The sequence below is a fragment of the Trachypithecus francoisi genome, unplaced genomic scaffold (assembly GCF_009764315.1).
Source record: "Trachypithecus francoisi isolate TF-2019V2 unplaced genomic scaffold, Tfra_2.0 Lachesis_group2, whole genome shotgun sequence".
NCBI lineage: Eukaryota > Metazoa > Chordata > Mammalia > Primates > Cercopithecidae > Trachypithecus > Trachypithecus francoisi.
In genome coordinates this window covers 67,868,464-67,888,528 of record NW_022681465.1, presented here as the reverse complement: position 1 = coordinate 67,888,528, position 20,065 = coordinate 67,868,464, and the positions used below count along the sequence as shown (strand labels likewise).

The window sequence follows — 20,065 nt, the reverse complement described above, 5'->3', positions numbered from 1 at the left end:
GGTGTGGCTCTGCCCTGCTGCCAGATCAAATGATGAAAAACATGGTCAGAATTATAGTCTCATGTTTATGTGTTCAGTGTTTTTGCAGTTTCATGCTGAGCTGGATTAAACTTGGAGTTATCTCTGTAGCTTTTATATCATTGCTTCAGTTAAGGAACTGTAAGCCTATTTTCATGGGAAGAAAGTTGCAATTTTGATAAGAAGAGGTGGTAATTTTAGAGTGGAAATACCAACTCTGTTATAGGCATTGCTTAGGTGCTTGTTCACTAGTTGAGTTCCAAGGTTTAAACGGCGCAGGTCCCGCTCAGGGCAGCAAAGTGGGGATTACCACCCATGATTCCAGCTTTCCTTCTTGCACATAGGGTCTGACTTACTAAAATCTGGACTCCATTGCCTAGGACTTTCCTACCCTCAACAAATAATGCCGAGAAATTCCACCATGCACCTCTGCAGGTAGGGAGACCCTTATTGTGGGTATCCAGAAATGCTGCAGGTGCACCAGGGAGACCTATGAAGTGGTTATAGAAGACCTGGGTCCCCCTTTTTTGTCTCTGTGTAATTGTGGACTGGTTTCTCCGCCTCACCAAGCCTTCTTTTTCTAATCAGAAAAGTGGGAGTAACACTCCTTGCCCTACAGCTCCCTAAGTGAGCAGGGGTTGAGAGTAAGGACAGGAGAGCTGGGCTGCCCTGGGCTTTGGCATGCCTGTTCCAGATCGTGATTGCAGTTGGTTGGGCATTTGACTGCTGCCGTTTCAAGAACCCTTATTTTCCAGCTCCGCTCTACACATTGCTACTAAATCCTCCCCAGCCTTCAGATGAGTCTGGATGTTACCCAAGGCAGAGGTTCAATGACAGCACACCTCCTTTTCTTCCTCGCGGTGGTACTCAGTAATGAGGTTAAAGGGCACGGTGTACAGGGTGCTGGACATTACACCAAACAGGCTGCACAGGACCAGGGTGGAGTAGACATTGGGGAAGAGCCCAATAAATCCTGTCCCCAGGCCAAACAGCAAATATCCCGTGAAGTAAAGACCCTTTAATCCAATGCAAGATACCAAAAATTTCTGAAAGTCTGTGGGAAGAAGAGAGGGAGAAATTACAGCTGGCAGTGCCTCACAACATTTAACAATTTCAGACAATCCTTTATTCTGAAGATTCATTTTTTTAGACGTCCTTTGATACTGAGCCAGGAACAAAAGAATCCTCTTATCTGTGGGTTGAAAACAGCTGGCTTTTGGAACCATTTTAAAGACCTTTGCATAAAGGACAGCTTGAAATTGCCTTGCTAGGCTGATTTTTTTTCTAAAAGAAGAGTCTGGCACTGTTTAGCAGACAGCTGGATAGCAAAAAGAAGTGAGAAAGGTGGTGGAAAAGCTGACCTAACTATGGGAACCTGGGGCTGCAAGAAAAGTGTGGGTTATTCTGAATCCGTTGGGCTGTAGCCCCATAGGACCAAAATAATAACACAGGCCTATCTTGGTCCTATTACCCAACGTCAGGTTGGGGAAAACTGAAACAACCAAAATATACAGAATGATCTAAGTCCCCACCTGAATGGAGTCTGTACACCTGAGAAGGAGCTAAATGATGTGCAATTACCTGAAGACACTTTCCCTGACTTGCCAGTCCTTCCCAGGCTGGTAATGGGCTCCCACAGCACCCAGCATCTCCTCCTCGCTGGCTCCCTAACTCTTGGTAAGCAAGTTCCTTGACTTCTCAAAATCCCAGCTTCCTCATCTGAAAACTGGGAATAGTAAAACCATCTTTTGGAGTTGTTGGCAGGATCAAGTGAGATGAAGTGTCCATGAAATCACCCAGCCTAATGCCTAGCATGTAGAAAACATCCAATTAATGTGGCTGTTGCTACTGCAACAGGCTGAGCTGGAGACAGTTGACTCTTAATTGGGTTTCTCTTCTAGCGGGTCAGCTTGGCTTGCTTGCATCAGTATAGTGGTAGAGCTAATTTTTAAAAATGAAAAATTCTGCTTTAAAACATTTTACAAGGTTTTCCACAATGGCAAGAAAAAATCCCTAAATTGTTTTTCTCTTCCTTTCTTAATCGGTTGTTTTTAATCCACACATTCCTCATCTCTCCCCTGCCCCATTCTCCTGGAACACAAGAATCAGGGGATAAATAACAGATACTTGAAATGTGGCTATTCAAGAATGAAACTTTCTATATCTATTCATATAATTATTGGACTTACATCTGTAGACAAGCAACCTTGTTTCTAGTACATTCGAATCAATTATGAAACTAAACACTGTCTCACATTGATTGAAGACAAAGCTCTGAAAATGACAAGTGGGCAACATTGCTTCCTCTATTAAACTTATACCATGCCTGGAGGACTGTTGTTAAGGTTGAGAATAAAAAAAAAATGAGAATAAAGCTAGATAAGTTTCTGCTTGCTTAATAATTATATTTATATAGAAAATGTAATCTAAGGTGTCTCAATACCTAAAAGATACCATCAACACCCATTAGGGAAATGCTCTTATCCAAGTGTGTATGCCAGCAGAGGAGAAGGCAAAGTAGGATAAAGAGGTATTTAGAAACATAAGTAACTTCAATACAAAGACTGAAATCTGGCAAAGAATACTTTATTCACAAAGATAATTCAATGAACTTCACGACCAAGCTTGCATTGCCCTCTGATGGGTCTGATACCCAGTGGTAGTCATATCATCACACAATGCCTCTCTTCAGGACTGGGGGGAAATTATAGATTTAAGCACCAGCTATGACTAGTATGTTATGGTATGAACAATTGGCCATGCCTTAGTACCTAGTGTTGGTATTCTAATTGGTATACGTGTACCTGCTGTCTACAAAAGGAGCTTGGAAACAAGTCCCTATCATCTTTCTCCACCTTAGCAGCCAGATTGTCCTGCCAACCTCCACATGGATAGAAACTCTGAATCTGCTCCTGATGTTACTGATGAGTCCAAAATAGAGGGTAATATCATGAGCTCTGGAAGGAGAGGAAAGGATTGATTCTGCTTAGAGTGGGTTGAGGTGCAGGGAGAAGAAAACTTGGATGATTTCACCGAGGAAGTAATATTTAGTTGGGTATAAAACCATTATTAGAAGTTGTCTAGTTGGGGAAGTAGAAAGAGCAGTTCAGGTAGAAGAAACTAAAAGCAGTGCAAATACACAGAAATGAGAAAGTCTGCACAGTGGGTCATTGACGGTAGTTAATTGACATGGGAGTGAAAGAGGGCAAAGTATGAACTAGGTCAAACTGTGAAAAGCTCAGGAATTTGACTTTATCCTATGGGCATGGAGAGCCCCTAAAATCCTTGAGCAGAGTTGGCTAGTATTTTATAAATAAAATGCTGATTTGAATTTACAATGGTAGGGATCCAGTAGATTTATACATTAAATCAACTTTGGAAAACTATTCAACTAATAATTTCTTTTATAACTAGAAAGGCTTTTAACTAGAAGTGACCTAAAAATAACATGCTTTAAAGTTTCAAACGCCATAAAATTTATGTAGACAAGACTGATGGAATGTTATCTAGTAGGGGTTCCTTGAGGAAAAAGAAGTTTAGATTGACACATTTTTTTTTCCTTACAAAGATGAAGGTAGGGCTGGATATAGTGCCTCATGCCTGTAATCCCAGCACTTTGGGAGGCTGAGGCAGAGGATCACTTAAGTCCAGGATATTGAGACTAGCCTGGGCAATGTAGGGAGACTTTGTCTCTCCAAAAAAAAAAAAAAATTAAATTAATAAACCAGGCACAGTGGCATGTGCTTGTGGTCCTGGGTACTCAGAGGGCTGGGACTTGCTTAAGCCCAGAAGGTTGAGGCTGCAGTGAGCCATGATCACACCATGCACTCCAGCCCAGGTAGCAGAGTAAGACTTTGTCTTTAAAAAAGAAGAAAAACAGACAAAAAAAAAAAAAAAAAAAAAGAATGAGGGTAGTAGTAAATAGTCCCCTCAGCCCTTGAAATCATGAAGGACTTAAGATGGATAATTTACCAAACCCTTTTAGTCTAGCATTCTCTTATTCTATTTTAAGTGCTTGAAATCTTCCTCCTAGAATTTTTCTTAGTTTGCATACTCCAAGAGGAAGAAAAGAGTTTGCTAAATAAATGTAAGCTTTAAGCACTACTATTTGGGTATCATAAATTTTAACATAATGAATGTTGTGGTTATGTGATTATTGGGCTCATCAACTTCTTGCATGTTTATATGAGGTCCCCTTTTCCCAATTGTGCTCACTGTTTAAGAGATCTTGAGGCAGGTTTCCTGCTGTGCTATGGCTGAGTAAAGGGAAGGGGAAGGGGCCCTCACATACATCCACCCTTTCTCCCCACAAGCAGCAGGCTGACGGTGACAGAGTGAGTCCCCCTGACAATGGTAACAGGGATTCTCCCCATCTTTTCTCACTTCCTTCACCCAGGCCATATCCCTGCTGTCCCCAGGACCTGTCCAAGGCCCAAAGCCCTGAGTTGGGGGTCAGTTATTCTTACAATCTTGCAGAAGAAGAGCTCTTTATAATTAGGAGAACTGCATACGTTTTTCAGGCCAGACTTTTCACTTAATTCAATATATACACAACTTGGAGATATCCACACACAGTAACAAGTACAATGCAGCCTGTGAGATGCCCTGGAGTTGTAGCCCAGCCACTTGGACTTATGTAAAGACAGTAGCAGAAATCCCTTTGTCCAGTGTCTTTATAGCTGCAACTTAGGTGAGTGGAGGTTAAGAGGCTCAGAAAAGCTGGCACCTGGGAAGGAAAGCCAGATGTCCCCAATCCTGGTGTGGTGCTCCTATAACCTACCCAGCTACACATCTAAGCTAAGGTCATTTTGCATGCTGACTTTGTCACCTGTTATGTTAACACCGCTTCTCTTCTGTGTCATCTACAAATCTGATACGCCTGTCTATGAAATGCCACCAACGATCTTGCTCCAGTAGAACATGAACTTGCTGGGACTCATCCATCCAACACTTCATCTTGTAAAGATTCCCTTTTATTTTCCAGAGAAACTTGATCAGGAACCCACTGATTCCAAGTGCAAAGTAATCAGTGAGGAAAATGACACCTAGAATTCATGATGATAAAAGGATGCTTCCTATGGTCCTTTCTAAGGTAATAGTTTCTCCTAATGTCCATAGATTTATTAAGAATCTGGTATTTTAAACAGCAGAGAATACACATAAACATATCAAATCCAAGTTGTGCTAGACCAGAAACTTTTAGAAGACATCCTTAGGAGAGAGAGAGACTTACAAGAATAAAGTGAGGAAGACACAGAGTTGATGCACAAGCCCCAACATCCAACTTCGACTCCTCTTTCGTAGATGAGAAACTCTGTGGAGTTGTGTGCACTATAGGGATCCCCACTGTACACAATCTGAAAGAGAGGTTGGAGGCTGTTGAGGTACAAATGCAATGTAGTAAGAACCCATTCTCATGCACTTTGCTTCTCCACCCCTGGGGAGCAAAGGTCCCTGCCTGAAGGACCCTTTCTAGAGTACAGAGCTGATGCTGTCATGACCAAGTCGCCCCTTCCATCCTATCACATCTTCATTCAAGGACCTATCAGAAATCTAATGCTTGCTGCATCAGGTCTCAACAACACTCTCTCGCATCCTTAACATTCCTCCTTCCATCTCACAGCTGGTCCCACCTTACTTAGGCAATCCCACCACTCATCTTCTGCTACAGTCAATCGGCTTCTGACTCAACTCCACATGGGCCATTCCTGTTCCTGCTTGGAATGTTTTCTCCCTCTCTCATACTCCTCTAACTCCTACTAACCCTTCAAGGCCCAGACCATACTGCACTTTTTTATTTGTATTTATTATTATATTGTATTTTTTAAGAGACAGGGTCTTGCTCTGTCACTCACAATGGAGTACAGTGGCACAATCGTAGGTCACTGCATGCTTGAACTCCTGGCCTCAAATGATTCTTCCACCTTGGCCTCCGAAAGTACTGAGATTACAGGCATGATCCACCATGCCCAGCCTGAGCCCTGCCATGATTGGTACGGCTCACATCAGTTTGCCCTATTGGTTGCATTTGATTAGATACTAGCAGGCTCTGTAGTGTCCTCTAGTTGTCCAGGGTGTAATGGCATGTTTCTAGACCTGTCTGTAAGCCAGCTTCTTGATGGTACTCTTTCCTACATTCTCACTGTGTCAATCTTAGAGGATAGCCCAGAAGAACCTCAACAGGTATTAATAGAGTAAATGATGTGTAACAGTGAGTGTGTGTACAGACACGTTCATTACCTGGCCCATGAAATCTGTGAAGAAGAGCATGTTGGACAGGAAGGCCGTCCATCCAATGAGGTGGCTGATGCAAAGGTAGCGGTAGTGAGGAGGCATGCTCACCAGTGCTCTCAGCAGTGACTTTAATGTCATTTCCCTGCAAGTCTGAAATAAAACATGAAACAGAGGTGTGACCTTCGCTGCAGAAACTCAGCCAGCTAAGGGAGCCAGAGCACACAGCCATATTATGGATTTGTCAGTCAGCCATCACATGAAGTGTCACTTTTCCTGGACATGGAACTAGGTTTCCCTGGAGCAGACTCACAGGAGGTATTCTGTTAACCATGAGTGATGGCTTAGCAGTTTCAGGCCCAGAATGAGGCTTTGGACCCAAGGGCAAAGGGAATGGGAATGATGCTAACTTCAGGCCAAGGTGTAGGAGACATTGAGCATCCTATCTCTGAATGACAGAACTGTTGCACAAGGACAAAGCTCACAGTCATAAGCCAGCTCTTAGATGATTATAATTCTTGGGTCTCTTAACTATGAGAGCACAGTAGGCATATCCAAGATGTCTGTCATGATCATGTTCCCCTAATGTCATCTCTGTGATTATGTGCTGTTACATGGCAAAGGGATTTTGCAGATATATTAATAATTAAGGTAACTAGTCAGCTGACCTTAAGTTAATTGAAAGGGAGATTACCTGGGTGATCCTAACCAAATCCCATGAGCCTTGAAAAGTACAGAATTTTCTCCAGTTGGTAGTAGAAGGGAAAGTCAGAGTAACTCAAAGCACAAGAAATGCATACTTTGAAGGTGAAGGAAGCCACATGAAAAAGACCTGAGAGTGACATTTAGGGTCTGAGAACAACTCCAGGCCAACAGTCCACAAGAAAGCGGGGACCTCAGTCCTAAAATCACAGGGAACTGCATTCTGCCAACATCCTGAATGTGCTTAGGGGCAGTCTTTTCCCACTGAGCTTCCAGATGAGAATACAGCTCTGTTAACACTTTGACTTCACACTTGTAAGACCCTGTGCAGAAAACCTAGTGCAGCTCACCCAGGCTTCTGATCTATGGAACTGTGAGATAATAAACTGATGTTGTTTTAAGCAGCTAAGTTTGTGAAAATTTTTTATTTATTGGAGCATTAATGCAGAGAGCCAGTCAGCTCCCTGTTCTTAGCCAGCTGTCTCCTCCCAGGTTATTTCTCTGGATTCTAATGATAGCAGAAACATGTTAATGAGCCCAAATTGAGTTAGAAGTAAGAACAATGTAGAACTCAAATATATATATTTATACACACACACACGCACACATATGAGGGGTCTTCAATATGTTAATGGAAAATGCATACTATGAAAAAATTATGTGCGGATTTCAAAAAAATTTTTGAAGCAAAATAAACTCATACTAACTTGCTATAGTATGTCTGAAGAAGATTTAGTTTGAGGCACCAAGAAGGGTAAGACATCAGTTTGAAAAGGGCCCCTAACAGAGCCACGTGAATTCTACTAGAATTGAAGCTAGAATAAACATCACTTATGGCGAAGCTTTGGTGGAAGAATGGTGAAATCACAGATTTCTTTTTTAAAGTTTATGAAGACAATGTCCCAAAGAAATCAGCAGTTTACAAATGGATAACTCATTTTAGGAAGGAACCAGGTGGTGTTAAAGATGAAGTCCTCAGGGGCAGACCATCCACATCAATTTGCAAATAAAAAAGTTAATATTGTTTATGCCCTAATTGAAAAGGACTGACAATTAGTGGCAGAAAAAAAAGTCAACACCATAGACATCTCAGTTGGTTCAGTTTACATAATTGTGACTGAAAAGTTAAGGTTCAGCAAACTTTCTACTCAATGGGTACCAAAAGTATTGTGCCCAGATCAACTTCAGACAAGAGCAGAGCTTTCAAGAAAAATTTTAAACATGTAGGATCAAGATCCTGAAACATTTCTTCAAAAAGTTGTAACAGGAGATGAAACATGGCTTTACCAGTATGATCCTGAAAATAAAGCACAATCAAAGCAATGGCTACTGAGAGGTAGAAATGGTCCAGTCAAAGCAAAAGCAGATAGGTCAAGAGAAAAGACTATGACAACAGTTTTTTGGGGATGCTTGGGCATTTTGCATGTTGACTTTCTGGAAGGCCAAAGATTGATAATATCTACTTACTATGAGAGTGTCTTGAGAAAGTTAGCCAAAGTTTTAGCAGAAAAACATCCATAAAAGCTTCACCAGAAAGTCTTTGTCCACCATAACAATGCTCCTGCTCATTCCTCTCATCAAACAAGGGCAATATTGTGATAGTTTTAATGGAATGTCTTTAGGCATCAACCCTACAGTCCTGATTTAGCTCCTTCTGACTTCTGTTTCATAATCTTAAAAAATCTATGAAGTGCACCCATGGTTTTTCAGTTAATAATGTAAAAAAGACTGCATTGACATGGCTAAATCTCCAGGATCCCCAGTTCTTTAGGGATGGGCTAAATGCCCGGTATCATTGCTTACAAAAGAAAGCAATGAACTCAATGGAGCTTATATTAAGAAATAAAGTTTATTCTTTTTAAGTTTTGTCTTTTCATTCGATTTTTCCATTGACTTTAGGAAGGCCCATCCCACACACATATATGTAAAAAACTGAATATATAGGCCTGTGATTATTTAATTTAGATTTAAATTAGGTTGAAACCAGAAGCTATAGTTTTTTTGGTTTCAGAAACATTAAGAGAATGAGAAACTTTAAACTATTGATGCAATTGTTTTGAAATACCAAGAATGATAATAGCCTTTAGCATCTTGTCATAAAAGAGAAGAAAGAAACCTTGGGAATATTAAGTGATTAGCTTCCCTGAAGACCCTGAGACCATAAACATCAGACGAGATTTGGTAATGGGTCTTTCTTGTCATATTTTTATTTATTCTGAATCATAACATTGAGTACTGGCTAGTTTATAAGACAGTCTACTGAGATTTTCTATTTTAACTGTAACAGCATATTTTTTATACTTAACCTTATACAATCATGCATTTTACTTCTTTATTGTGGAAAATTATATTCACCCATTTTAGTTTTGTTGTGTAAGTTGATTTTTTCAAATTCATCAATCTTGCAGTATCTAGCCCACTGACCATAACTATAGTCATTTTCTGATAATAAGTGTTAAACACTAGAGGCATTTCCCTGGATTGAAGGAAAATAACTGTTTTTCTGCAAGTAGAATATGGTACCTGTAAAAATAAATGATTATAACAGAAATGAAGTTCAGAATTACTACTTTTTCCTCAACCACAGAAAGAAGCAGCTGACAACATAGCCCAAGAAACAACAGCCTAGTTTTCATGCCTCCAACTAAATGGTTTGTCTTCACTTTCCTTCCTCTCTTTCCAAAAATGCAAAACTGAGAAAGTGAATCTGGCCAAGTATTCAGCCTCATTCTAAATATTAATATATGCTTCTGACTTATACATAATTTTCAGCCTGCTTTCATTGTTAGCCTAATTTGTCCTTTCTTCTAAAAACAAACATGAGCTTTCAAAATGTGCCTAGTATTTCTGTAAAAGCTGGGAGTGTAAATATTCAAAGCCCCTTTGTATATTGTAACTCAGAATAAAAACTCAGCTGGCATATTATTCCTGACTCATCAATTCCCTTGTAAACCCTTTTAATTGTTCTGAAACCTTGGGAGTTGTTTTACTGCATTTATTTTGCACCACTGTCAGCTGTAGACTGGGTGGTGATGAATTTACAAGCGAAAAAGGTACAGAGTCTATCAGGGAGAAAGAAAACTTCACAAACGTGCCCTCAAAAGGAGACTATTTAAATGTTAAAGGGAGCAACTGATGGCATGGAGGAATTGGAGATAGATTTTATGAGATCTGGTTTAAACTCATGAAATAATTCAGCCCTCTTGCCATTAAAAAAGAAAAATTTGTTCTTAAATTACACAGCCACCCTTATTTTGGAAAGCAATGTCTTTGGCAACAATAACAGCCCTGCAGCCTTGGCCCTGACCCTGGAAACGTGCAGACTTCTTTTGCTTAACTGGAGACCTCCCAGGGCACACATGTGGAAGAGAAGTGCAAATCCATGGCTTTGAGAGTAAGATGTATTACTCTGTGCTATGTTCTTACTTTATCTTTTTGTCTTATTTTATTTGCTTATTTATATTTTTAGAGGTGGGGTCTCACTCTGTTGCTCCAACAAGTGTGCAGCAGCATGATCACAGCTCACTGCAGCATCAAACACTTGGGCTCAATGGATCCTCCCACTTTGGCCTCATGAGTTGCTGGGACTATAGGAATGAGCCACTGCACTGGTCTCAATTTGTTTTTTAAACCAAATAACGAAATCATTCAGAGCCTACAAAATTTTTTATGTGGCCCCTACTAGAAAGTTCATTGTATCTGTTGTATTTATTTTTGTATTCGTGTGGGAGTTCCATGCCTTTCAAAAGGCTTCCACTCAGTTGATTTCATTTGATCCTCACAGCAGCCTCTGAGTGGATGAGACAACTCTTGCCTATGCAACTCTTGGAGGGGGAGTCCCAGTCTATCTAAGGGGACATCAAAGAGGCAGATAATCTATCAAGGTGTTATCTGTTATCAAGTATATACTTACCTTTAGTAAAACCCCATCTTGTTCCCCAAACCACCACATTATTTTAAAATTTTTGCTTTCACATTATTTGATTACTTTTTTCCTTATTTTTTATCTATTATAGAAATTTTGGATGTATTGCAGAATTTAAAAATAGAAAATTAAAGCTTCCTGTGAGCCTATCATCCAGACTTTCCATTTTTGGTATATTTCCTTTCCATTTTTCCTCTATGTCTGCAGCTTTGTTTTCTCCCAAAATAAAGATTGTTTTGTGTATGTAATGTATATTTTACCTGATATATTTTTATTAAATCTTCAGAAACATACATTTTTAATGACTGCATGAATTTTATCATATAGATATTCCATGATTCTTTGGCTGTCCTGCATAAATGCACAAAGGGCTCCAATCCAACTAGGAATCTTAGAGTTCTGGTTTGTTGGTGAAGGAAGGGCAACGAGTATAGGTATTATCCACCAGGCAGCCTGGTGTCGGGAAAGAGGGTTGCATCCAGGCATTAGGAGACCTAAAATCTCATATTTTATCTACTTGTGTGATCGAGGCAAAATGAAGGCTTTATTCCAATGACCTCATAGTTCCTCCTTGCACTCTTATAGTTATGGAAAACACTGCACTCATCCTAAAATAGGAGCTACTGTTGGAGTCAGATGAATAGATTACTCTCTTCAACTGCATTCTCCTATCAAGTGGCATGGGGAGAGGCAGGTTGATGTGCTGTGGCAACTCAACTCCAAGGCAGTCACATTGATAGAATGAGGCCTTCTTTCAGCAGATCATACTCAACCATGTTGCCAATTCAAACATAAGCAGTGTTGAAGTTTACTTTTGCATTTATTTTGGAAAAATGTTAAGCAAATGAACAGAGTAAACAATACTGGAGGAAGCACTTGATCTCAAGGAAGAACTACTTACAGAATTTTATAATTAAGAGCTAAGATGTATTGCTTTTATTCATATACATAACTGAATACAAAAAAATGAGATTTTCTACTGACTATAAGTAGCAAAAAAAAAAAAAAATCCTTAAAATACCATTAAAATAAAGTACAGTTTTTAGTTTTGTAAACCACTTAGCTAAATGTAATGTGGTATCCTAGATTGGATCAGAAAAAGGATATTACCCAGGAATGGGATAGCTGGATCAAATGGTAGTTCTACTTTCAGTTCTTTTATTTTTTCTTTTTTTATTGTACTTTAAGTTCTAGGGTACATGTTCACAACGTGCAGGTTTGTTACATATGTATATGTGTGCCATGCTGGTGTGCTGCACCCATTAACTCGACATTTACATTAGGTATATCTCCTAATGCTATCCCTCCCCCCTCCCCCCACCCCACAACAGGCCCTGGTGTGTGATGTTCCCCTTCCTGTGTCCAAGTGTTCTCATTGTTCAATTCCCAGGTGAGAACATGCGGTGTTTGGTTTTCTGTTCTTGCGATAGTTTGCTGAGAATGATGGTTTCCAGCTTCATCCATGTCCCTGCGAAGTACATGAACTCATCCTTTTTTATGACTGCATAGTATTCATGGTGTATATGTGCCACATTTTCTTTATCCAGGCTATCACTGATGGGCATTTGGGTTGTTCCAAGTCTTTGCTATTGTGGATAGTGCCGCAATAAACATACGTGTGCATGTGTTTTTATAGAGCATGATTTGTAATCCTTTGGGTATATAACCAGTAATGGGATGGGATGGCAGTGTCAAATGGTATTTCTAGTTCTAGATCCTTGAGGAAATGCCACACTGTCCTCCACAATGGCTGAACTAGTTTACAGTCCCACCAACAGTGTACAAGTGTTTCTATTTCTCCATATCCTCTCCAGCACCTGTTGTTTCCTGACTTTTTAATGATTGCCATTCTAACTGATGTGAGATGGCCATCAGAGAAATGCAAATCAAAACCACAATAAGATACCTTTCAGTTCTTTAAGGAATCGCCACACTGTTTTCCATAGTGGTTGTACAAGTTTACATCCCCACCAGCAGTGTAGAAGTGTCCCCTGTTCACTGCATCCACGTCAACATCTTTTTTTTTTATTATTGCCATTCTTGTGACATACATATATATGTGTATATATCCACACACACACACACACATATATACACATATATATCTCTCACAGTTTTTTATTCACTTTTTGACTGATGGGCATTTAGGTTGGTTCCACGTTTTTGCAATTGCGAACTGTGCTGCTGTAAACATGAGTGCGCAAGTATTTTTTATATATATGATGGAATCGTACTCAGCCATAAAAGGAATGAATTAATGGCATTCACAGTGACCTAGATGAGATTGAAGAATATTATTCTAAGTGAAGTAACTCAGGAATGGAAAACCAAACATTGTATGTTCTTAGTCATAAGTGGGAGCTAAGCTATGAGGATGCAAAGGCATAAGAGTGACACAATGGATGTTGGGGACTCAGGGAGTAAGGGTGGAAAGGGGATGAGGGATAAAAGACTACAAATTGGGTGCAGTGTGTACTGCTCAGGTGATGGGTGCACCAAAATCTCACAAATCACCACTAAAGAACTTACTCATGTAATCAACCACCACCTGTTCCCCAATAACCTATGAAATTTTTTTTTTTAAAAAAAGGACATTAGTAGAAAAACGGTGAAATTCAAATAAATCTGCTGTTTACCTAACAGTACTGAAGCAGTGTTAACTTCTTAGTTTTAACAAATGTAACAAATGTACATGACGTTAACATAAGAGAGAAGCTGGTAAAGCATAGATAGGAACTCTCTCTACTATCTGCAACTTTTTTGTAAATCTAAGATTACTCAAAAATTAAACTTTGATTAAGAAAGCAAAATAACACATAGGCACGCTTTGCTAGGTGACAACTCCATGGGGTAGAACAAGGGCTCTGGTGTTCACTACAGTCTTCTGATGCTCAGCATTGGGTCTGGCAGGGGTAACTAATAACTATTGAATAAATAAAATAATGTACAAGTGAATGAACCATGCACACAGTGCAACTCATTCCAAGAAATCTTATTGTTCACCCAAATACACCCTCCTCTTTATTCCCTGTAGTCAGCAGCCAGATTAATATCAAAAACAAAAAACTAACCAAAAAAAAAAAAAAAAGCTAACATCAGTGAGTCCTCTGCCCCACTAGTTTTGATGGACCTCCATCATCTACCTAATAAAATTTTAGTTCTTATGCTGGCATTCAAAAGCATCCAAAATCTGTCTCCAATTTGCTTTCCTAACTTTAGTTCCAAAGTTACAAACTCTATGATCTACAGTACCACTTATACTTTCTGCAAATATGCTTCACTCTTAAAATTTTTTTTTTTTTTTATATCTGTGGCTTTGCTGATGCTCTTCTGTCAGAATTATTTTTCCCCCAAAATCTCTATTCAAATCCTAACTAACATTCAAGGTAGAACTCAGGGGTGATCACCTCCATGACGCCTTTCTCCATTTATTTAGGCACAATCCTTCCCTCTTTAAAACTAAAAGCAGTTGTTATTATGCCATTTGTGGCCACCTTGGAAATGTGCCATTTGGGTCACCTACTGGAGAAAACACAGTTGATCGACAGCTCCAAATGCTGCCTCTCTGGATCCATTGCTCCTGTTCCTGCCAAGGAACTCTGTTCCTGTACCTGTTCCTGCCAAGGTCACCCTTTTCCTGGCTGTTCCCAGATAGTGACTAAGCAAGACGGGGGGTATTAGTGTTAGCCTGTTCCTACAAGAGTTGGGACTCCTCTAAGGAGCAACTTTGGCTGGAGGACTCCCATTTGGCCTGGGTGAAGCTTTCTTGGAACTTCACTGCATCTGAGAGGCTTCCTACCCTATCCTCTTTCCTTTCCTTTCTCCTTTCACAGGTATTTGACTTGCATCAAGATAAGAAGACTTTCCCTTCCTATTTCTACTTTCTCCACTTTATCTTTCATGCTGTTTTCTCCAATGAATCTCTTACATGTCAAATCCTATCTTGGTGCCTTTTTAAAAGATCTGAACTGATACATTGTTTCTATAGCATTTACCATGTTCTATCATGGATTATGAGTCATGATACAAACGACTTATGCCACCTGTTAGGCTGTAAATTCCTGGGCATATAGACTGGACATTTGTCAGTTTTATGGTCCCCAAATATCTAGTACAGTGCTTTGCACATACTCAGTACCCCAAGCTGTTTGTTAAATGAATAATGATTATAATGTGTTGATATACTTATGTGAAGTTTGAAAAAGTGTCTTTGCATGCTTTATCTTAGTTGAACATCCTAACAATCCTAGAAAATAGACTGGCCAAGCCAACAAGAGAAGCTGACCTCACAGGAAGGTGAGATTTACTGAGCTTATCTGAAAGTTGTTGGAGTCCAGATTTGTGTTCCCTGTTTGTGTTTAAAGCACTCAGTGTTCTGTCAGGGTCATAATAACAAGACCTAAACCCAACAGCTTACTATGTGGTAGCAAACACTATAAGTAACTTTACATGGATTAGCCCCTGCAACCTGCACAAAACCCTTGTAGGTAGATTAAATCATTTTCTCATTTAACAGAAATGTAAGTGCCCAAAGTCATGCAATCCAGAGATGGTATAGCCAGAATTTAAGCACTGCGCTCTTAATCTTTAGGTTACCCTATAGCAAGTAGTTATTTGTGATTCATTGAATGAATAACACAGGTCAGCAGCTAGAGGAACCAAGAATTGAACTTAAGTCTTCTACAACCTTTTGTCAATCAAGGAATCCTTTGTTCTATATCCCTGAGGTTTTAGCATTCAATTTTAGCTTGAGGGAAAATGCAATTACTTCCTCTGTGTTGTCCAATAGAACTTTCTACAATGATGAGAATGTCTTACATCTGCACTGTCCTATATTTTAGCTATAAGCCTATGGGGCCTTTGAACATTTGAAACGTAGCTAAAGCAACTGAAGAAATGAAGTTCTAATTTTATTTTTATTTTAATTTAAATAATCCCATGGGATTATTAGCTATTATATTGCTCAGCTTCATTCTAGTCTCTTCTCTGATCATTTCATCTGAACGTGGTCTCATTTCTCTGGCAGTTAGTTGAGTTTTATGTCAGATTTTAAGCTGATGAATTCACTGTGCAGTTCACTGAAAATGAACTAAAATATCCAGTCAACTCATGACAGGTAAATTCAATATGCCCAACTCAGACACCAACCCAAGGATGCTACCATTTAGAGGAAAAAATTTCTAATTTATGATCCTAATCTAAGAGGATATTTCTTCTGGCCTAAGGATAATTTTAGCCTTCCCTTGAGGCCTAACCTTTCTCAACTGGCTTCATCTTCCTTGGTTGGATGCTCTGAGAGGAGTAAGAGACAGAATGACCAGAGGAAAATGCAGACATTTTTCTTTGACATATAAAATTTTAATTCCAAGAGATGATAGCTACTGGGGATTTGGGAATTCAGTTAGACTCCATGAAACTCTTCACATCAAACAAACACACAAAACAAAGAATGTTTTTAAAAAAGAAGAGAACAAAGAGCAAGAATATTTTTCCCATGTAAAGAAAAAAATGTTGCATCTTTACCTGTTCGGCATGATTTTTGTTTTTTGCTCCCTGCATTGCCAGCTCTGGATTTACATAACCATTTTTAACTTTCTCGATAGAACCATACTCGTACATTCCATCTGATGACAATGGAGGGTCTTGAGGGGTTTGCTGTGGGGGAATGCCCTTTGCAACATCTGTAAGTGGGGCTTCAGAGATACTGCACAGATGAACAATAAGACACAAAGTGAGCACCAACGCAGAGAAGAAGAACATGACCTGGAATTCTGTACCCAGCAGTCTTCCCAGTTCCAGATGGGCCCAGTCTATAGCACCCGAAAGGTAACCCAGGGCACCTCCGAAACCTGGAAAGCAAGAAAAGCTGTGTTAGCATATTTAGCAAATTATTGTTCATTTTCCTCATGCATAGACACTCCCCTTCGGTGGGAAAATTCCCTGAAGACAGCAGAGGCAGCCTGGAGATGATTGGAAAAGCAATACAGCAAGAGGCTGAAAAACACGCAGCCAGGGAATGTGGATTCAAGTTTTGGCTCTAGCATTTACTTGCTGAGACCTTGGGCTTCCTCACCCAGAGCATGGAGGTAATAGTAGAAGAGTAACCTACTCGTAGGGTCATGGTTTGAAAATAGAAAGTGTTCAGGATAGGGCCACACACATAGCAAGGGCTTACTAAGTATTGCTACCATCAGAGATACTGTGACCTTTCCAAAGTGCATTCTCTAGACTGCTTTTGAACTTAAATTTCTCACCAGAAAAAGCCCCAAAGAAAACCAATTTATGGCAGCAATAAAATTAAATGACTTGTAGTTTCTCTATTATTAAGCTTCCCAGGATGACTTAAGCTTGCAAAGGCCAAACACCCTCAAAAGCTGTCTTTCTTCCTCTATTAGAGCTCAAGGTACTTGTTCCCAGTTGATAGCTGGGAACAGGAAATAATGAGAACAAAAGCTTACACATGAATTTTTAAAACTCCTATTCTCATTTCACAGGACTCCAACCTGAGGTCTTTTTAGTGCTTGTTTTATCTTCTCAGGCTTAAACATAGTGTCACTTGAGGGATACTGAGGAAAGGCTCCTCAGAATCTATCCCACCCTAATTATCCAATATTTAAAATCCAATTATTAGTTATTCCTTTTTTGAGTTTCTGTTTTAAAATACACGTGTTCCTGGTATGGTCAAGAAATTACTCAGCACCAAAGTAGTAACTGTTCCTCAGATGTTCCTTCTGGTGCAGACGTTAGTGACTTCTGATAAAGGTGGGAAGATAGCATGGTGGGGGAGGGGACGGTGGACATACTATAGGATGTCAAGGGAATTAAAGAGTTGAGTGCCGGATATATCCTCTACATATGTCACAAACTTATGTAGGGCTGATCCTCCTGTCAAAATTCTTTAAACATCAAACTCCTATCATGCCTAACAACCACGATTTATCTAGCTGAACAGATCAGCTTTCATTTTTGTTTTTGACTTTTTTTGTGTGTATATGAATGAAGTCTCTATTTTATTTCTCAGATAAGTACAATATCTTCACAAGCTAGGGAATCAAGGAAGAAAATAGAACTAAAGGAGTTCCTCTCTAATCCTAAACATCTAAAGTTACATCTTGAGTTACCCTGACCTCAAGAACACAAACCTGAATGCCAAGTACCATGAAACCTAGTTTATTCAAGTTAGTGAGAGAATAGATGATTTTGGTCACTTCATATTCTGGTTAGTTTCAATTTAACATAGAGACTATTTATGGAGGATCAACAATCTAATCATTGCATTCCAAAAATAAAGCATCCTTTGCATGTCCTGAATGCTGAAGTGTTTTAAGGCAGAATTATAAGAAATTGTGGCCCATGGGGCACAGTGAAGTAAGACATATAGTCTCTGGAAGCAAGAAATTTATGATCTAGTTATGTGTGATGAGCATATACATAAACAGAAAATTGACAGATGATGGTGAAGTGCCCAGAATTTGAGAGAAAAAGAAGGTCCTGAAACAGCCATACTCTATGACTGATTCAGAAGAATGTTCTGGGATTTGCGGTGCCTCTGGTTATTATTAGACAATGACTATTCAATTGTGGAGATGCAGAAGGTATCAGAAGTCATGCGTCAAGCCAGGCAATCAACCAATAAGAATGTATTAAGTCTGCTCCTCAACCCATTATGACAACAAAAATGTCTCTAGATATTGCCAAATATCTCTGAGGGAAGGAGATTGAAAAGTGGCCCTTAGTTTAGAACCCCTGACTTAAGTCAACCCTATGACAGACACATTCCTTTTTTGAAACTATCATTTGTAAACAGATCAAGGGTTTCATACTGCCATTCAATTCTCTTATCACTTATGCCTCTATCTTTCAAATTTTTGTTCAGCTGAGCATTACTGGTTGCCTCAGTTGGAAGAATGTAGAGCAGAAGACCCCTGCTCATTTGAAAGAATTGATATGTGAAATAAATCCTCCACTGTGCAATGGAATGGTAGTTTTATTTTATGGAAAAAAATAAGGATATGCATATAATGATGGATTTATATTAGAGGTTAATTTGGACAATTGGGTCCTACAATTGGGGAGTTTCCTGATGCAGTTGCATGTCTACTGGTTTAGTTTAGTTCAATAAACATGTATCGAGCTCTAAATATATGTAAATGACTCTACTAACTTCTGGGGATAGAAACATAAACAAGACACAGTTTCTCATTTTTTTTTTTTTTTTTTTTTTTTTTTTTTGAGGCGGAGTCTCGCTCTGTCGCCCGGACTGGAGTGCAGTGGCCGGATCTCAGCTCACTGCAAGCTCCGCCTCCCGGGTTTCCGCCATTCTCCTGCCTCAGCCTCCCGAGTAGCTGGGACTACAGGCGCCCGCCACCTCGCCCGGCTAGTTTTTGTATTTTTAGTAGAGACGGGGTTTCACCGTATTAGCCAGGATGGACAGTTTCTCATTTTTTCCCCAGAAGGTGGTTTCAAGTGGGAGAAGCAGATAATGGAAGAAGCTACTTTCAAAACGGTAATAAATGATAAGCTAGAACTCAGAGCTGCGTACTCAGAGTACAAAGGAGTTTCGAAGAGTCAATTATTGGTGCTAGTTAATGGTATCAAGGTAATGTCGATTATTAGTAAATCTGACAGGATTTCTCTTCATTAGCAATGAAGGTTATAAGAGTTCAATATATCAATGAATTAAAAAATTTTGGAAGTAAAAGGAGATTGGAAGAATTAGATCAGAAAGCTATGAGCTTTAGTGGTTCTGTGATGGAAGACCACACAGAGGGAAGAAGGGATTTGGAATCATGCCTGATTTCCATTCCCATCTTTGTGCTTTCTAGTCACATGCTCTTGGGCACTTCTCTGAGAAACGAGGGTGGTGCTGCCTCTCCTCATCTGAATTTATTGAGGATTAATGCAAATAATCCATGTCAAGCTCCAGCACATACCATGGCAGAACCAGGTCCCAAACTGAGCTCCCTGCTGACTTCCTACAGTAACCCTAATTCCAGAACCTCCCCTAGAAGGAGGAGAAGATACCTACTGCACTGAACTGGCTGAAGACAGCCTGCCTGGAGCTCGCTGAAAAGATTTAGTCATTTTAGGCCCAGTGATTAGAACTAGTGGATCATTCTGAGGGCTGAGACCTGGGCTTACCCCTGACCCTATTGTGGCATGTGGCAAGTATCAAGAAAGTAAAATATA

General features: G+C 39.7%; 1 protein-coding gene across 1 annotated transcript in view; it reads right to left on the bottom strand.

Annotated features, from left to right (window-relative positions):
• Window positions 1-20,065, bottom strand: part of SLC45A2 (solute carrier family 45 member 2) — a 49,705-nt gene that overhangs the window by 1,675 nt on the left and 27,965 nt on the right. Inside the window, exons 3-6 of the mRNA XM_033179310.1 lie at window positions 16,400-16,725; window positions 6,259-6,402; window positions 5,252-5,375; window positions 861-1,072 (exon numbers count right to left, since the gene is read on the bottom strand). Coding sequence (XP_033035201.1) covers window positions 861-1,072; window positions 5,252-5,375; window positions 6,259-6,402; window positions 16,400-16,725 — 806 coding nt within the window. The remainder of the gene's footprint in view (window positions 1-860; window positions 1,073-5,251; window positions 5,376-6,258; window positions 6,403-16,399; window positions 16,726-20,065) is intronic.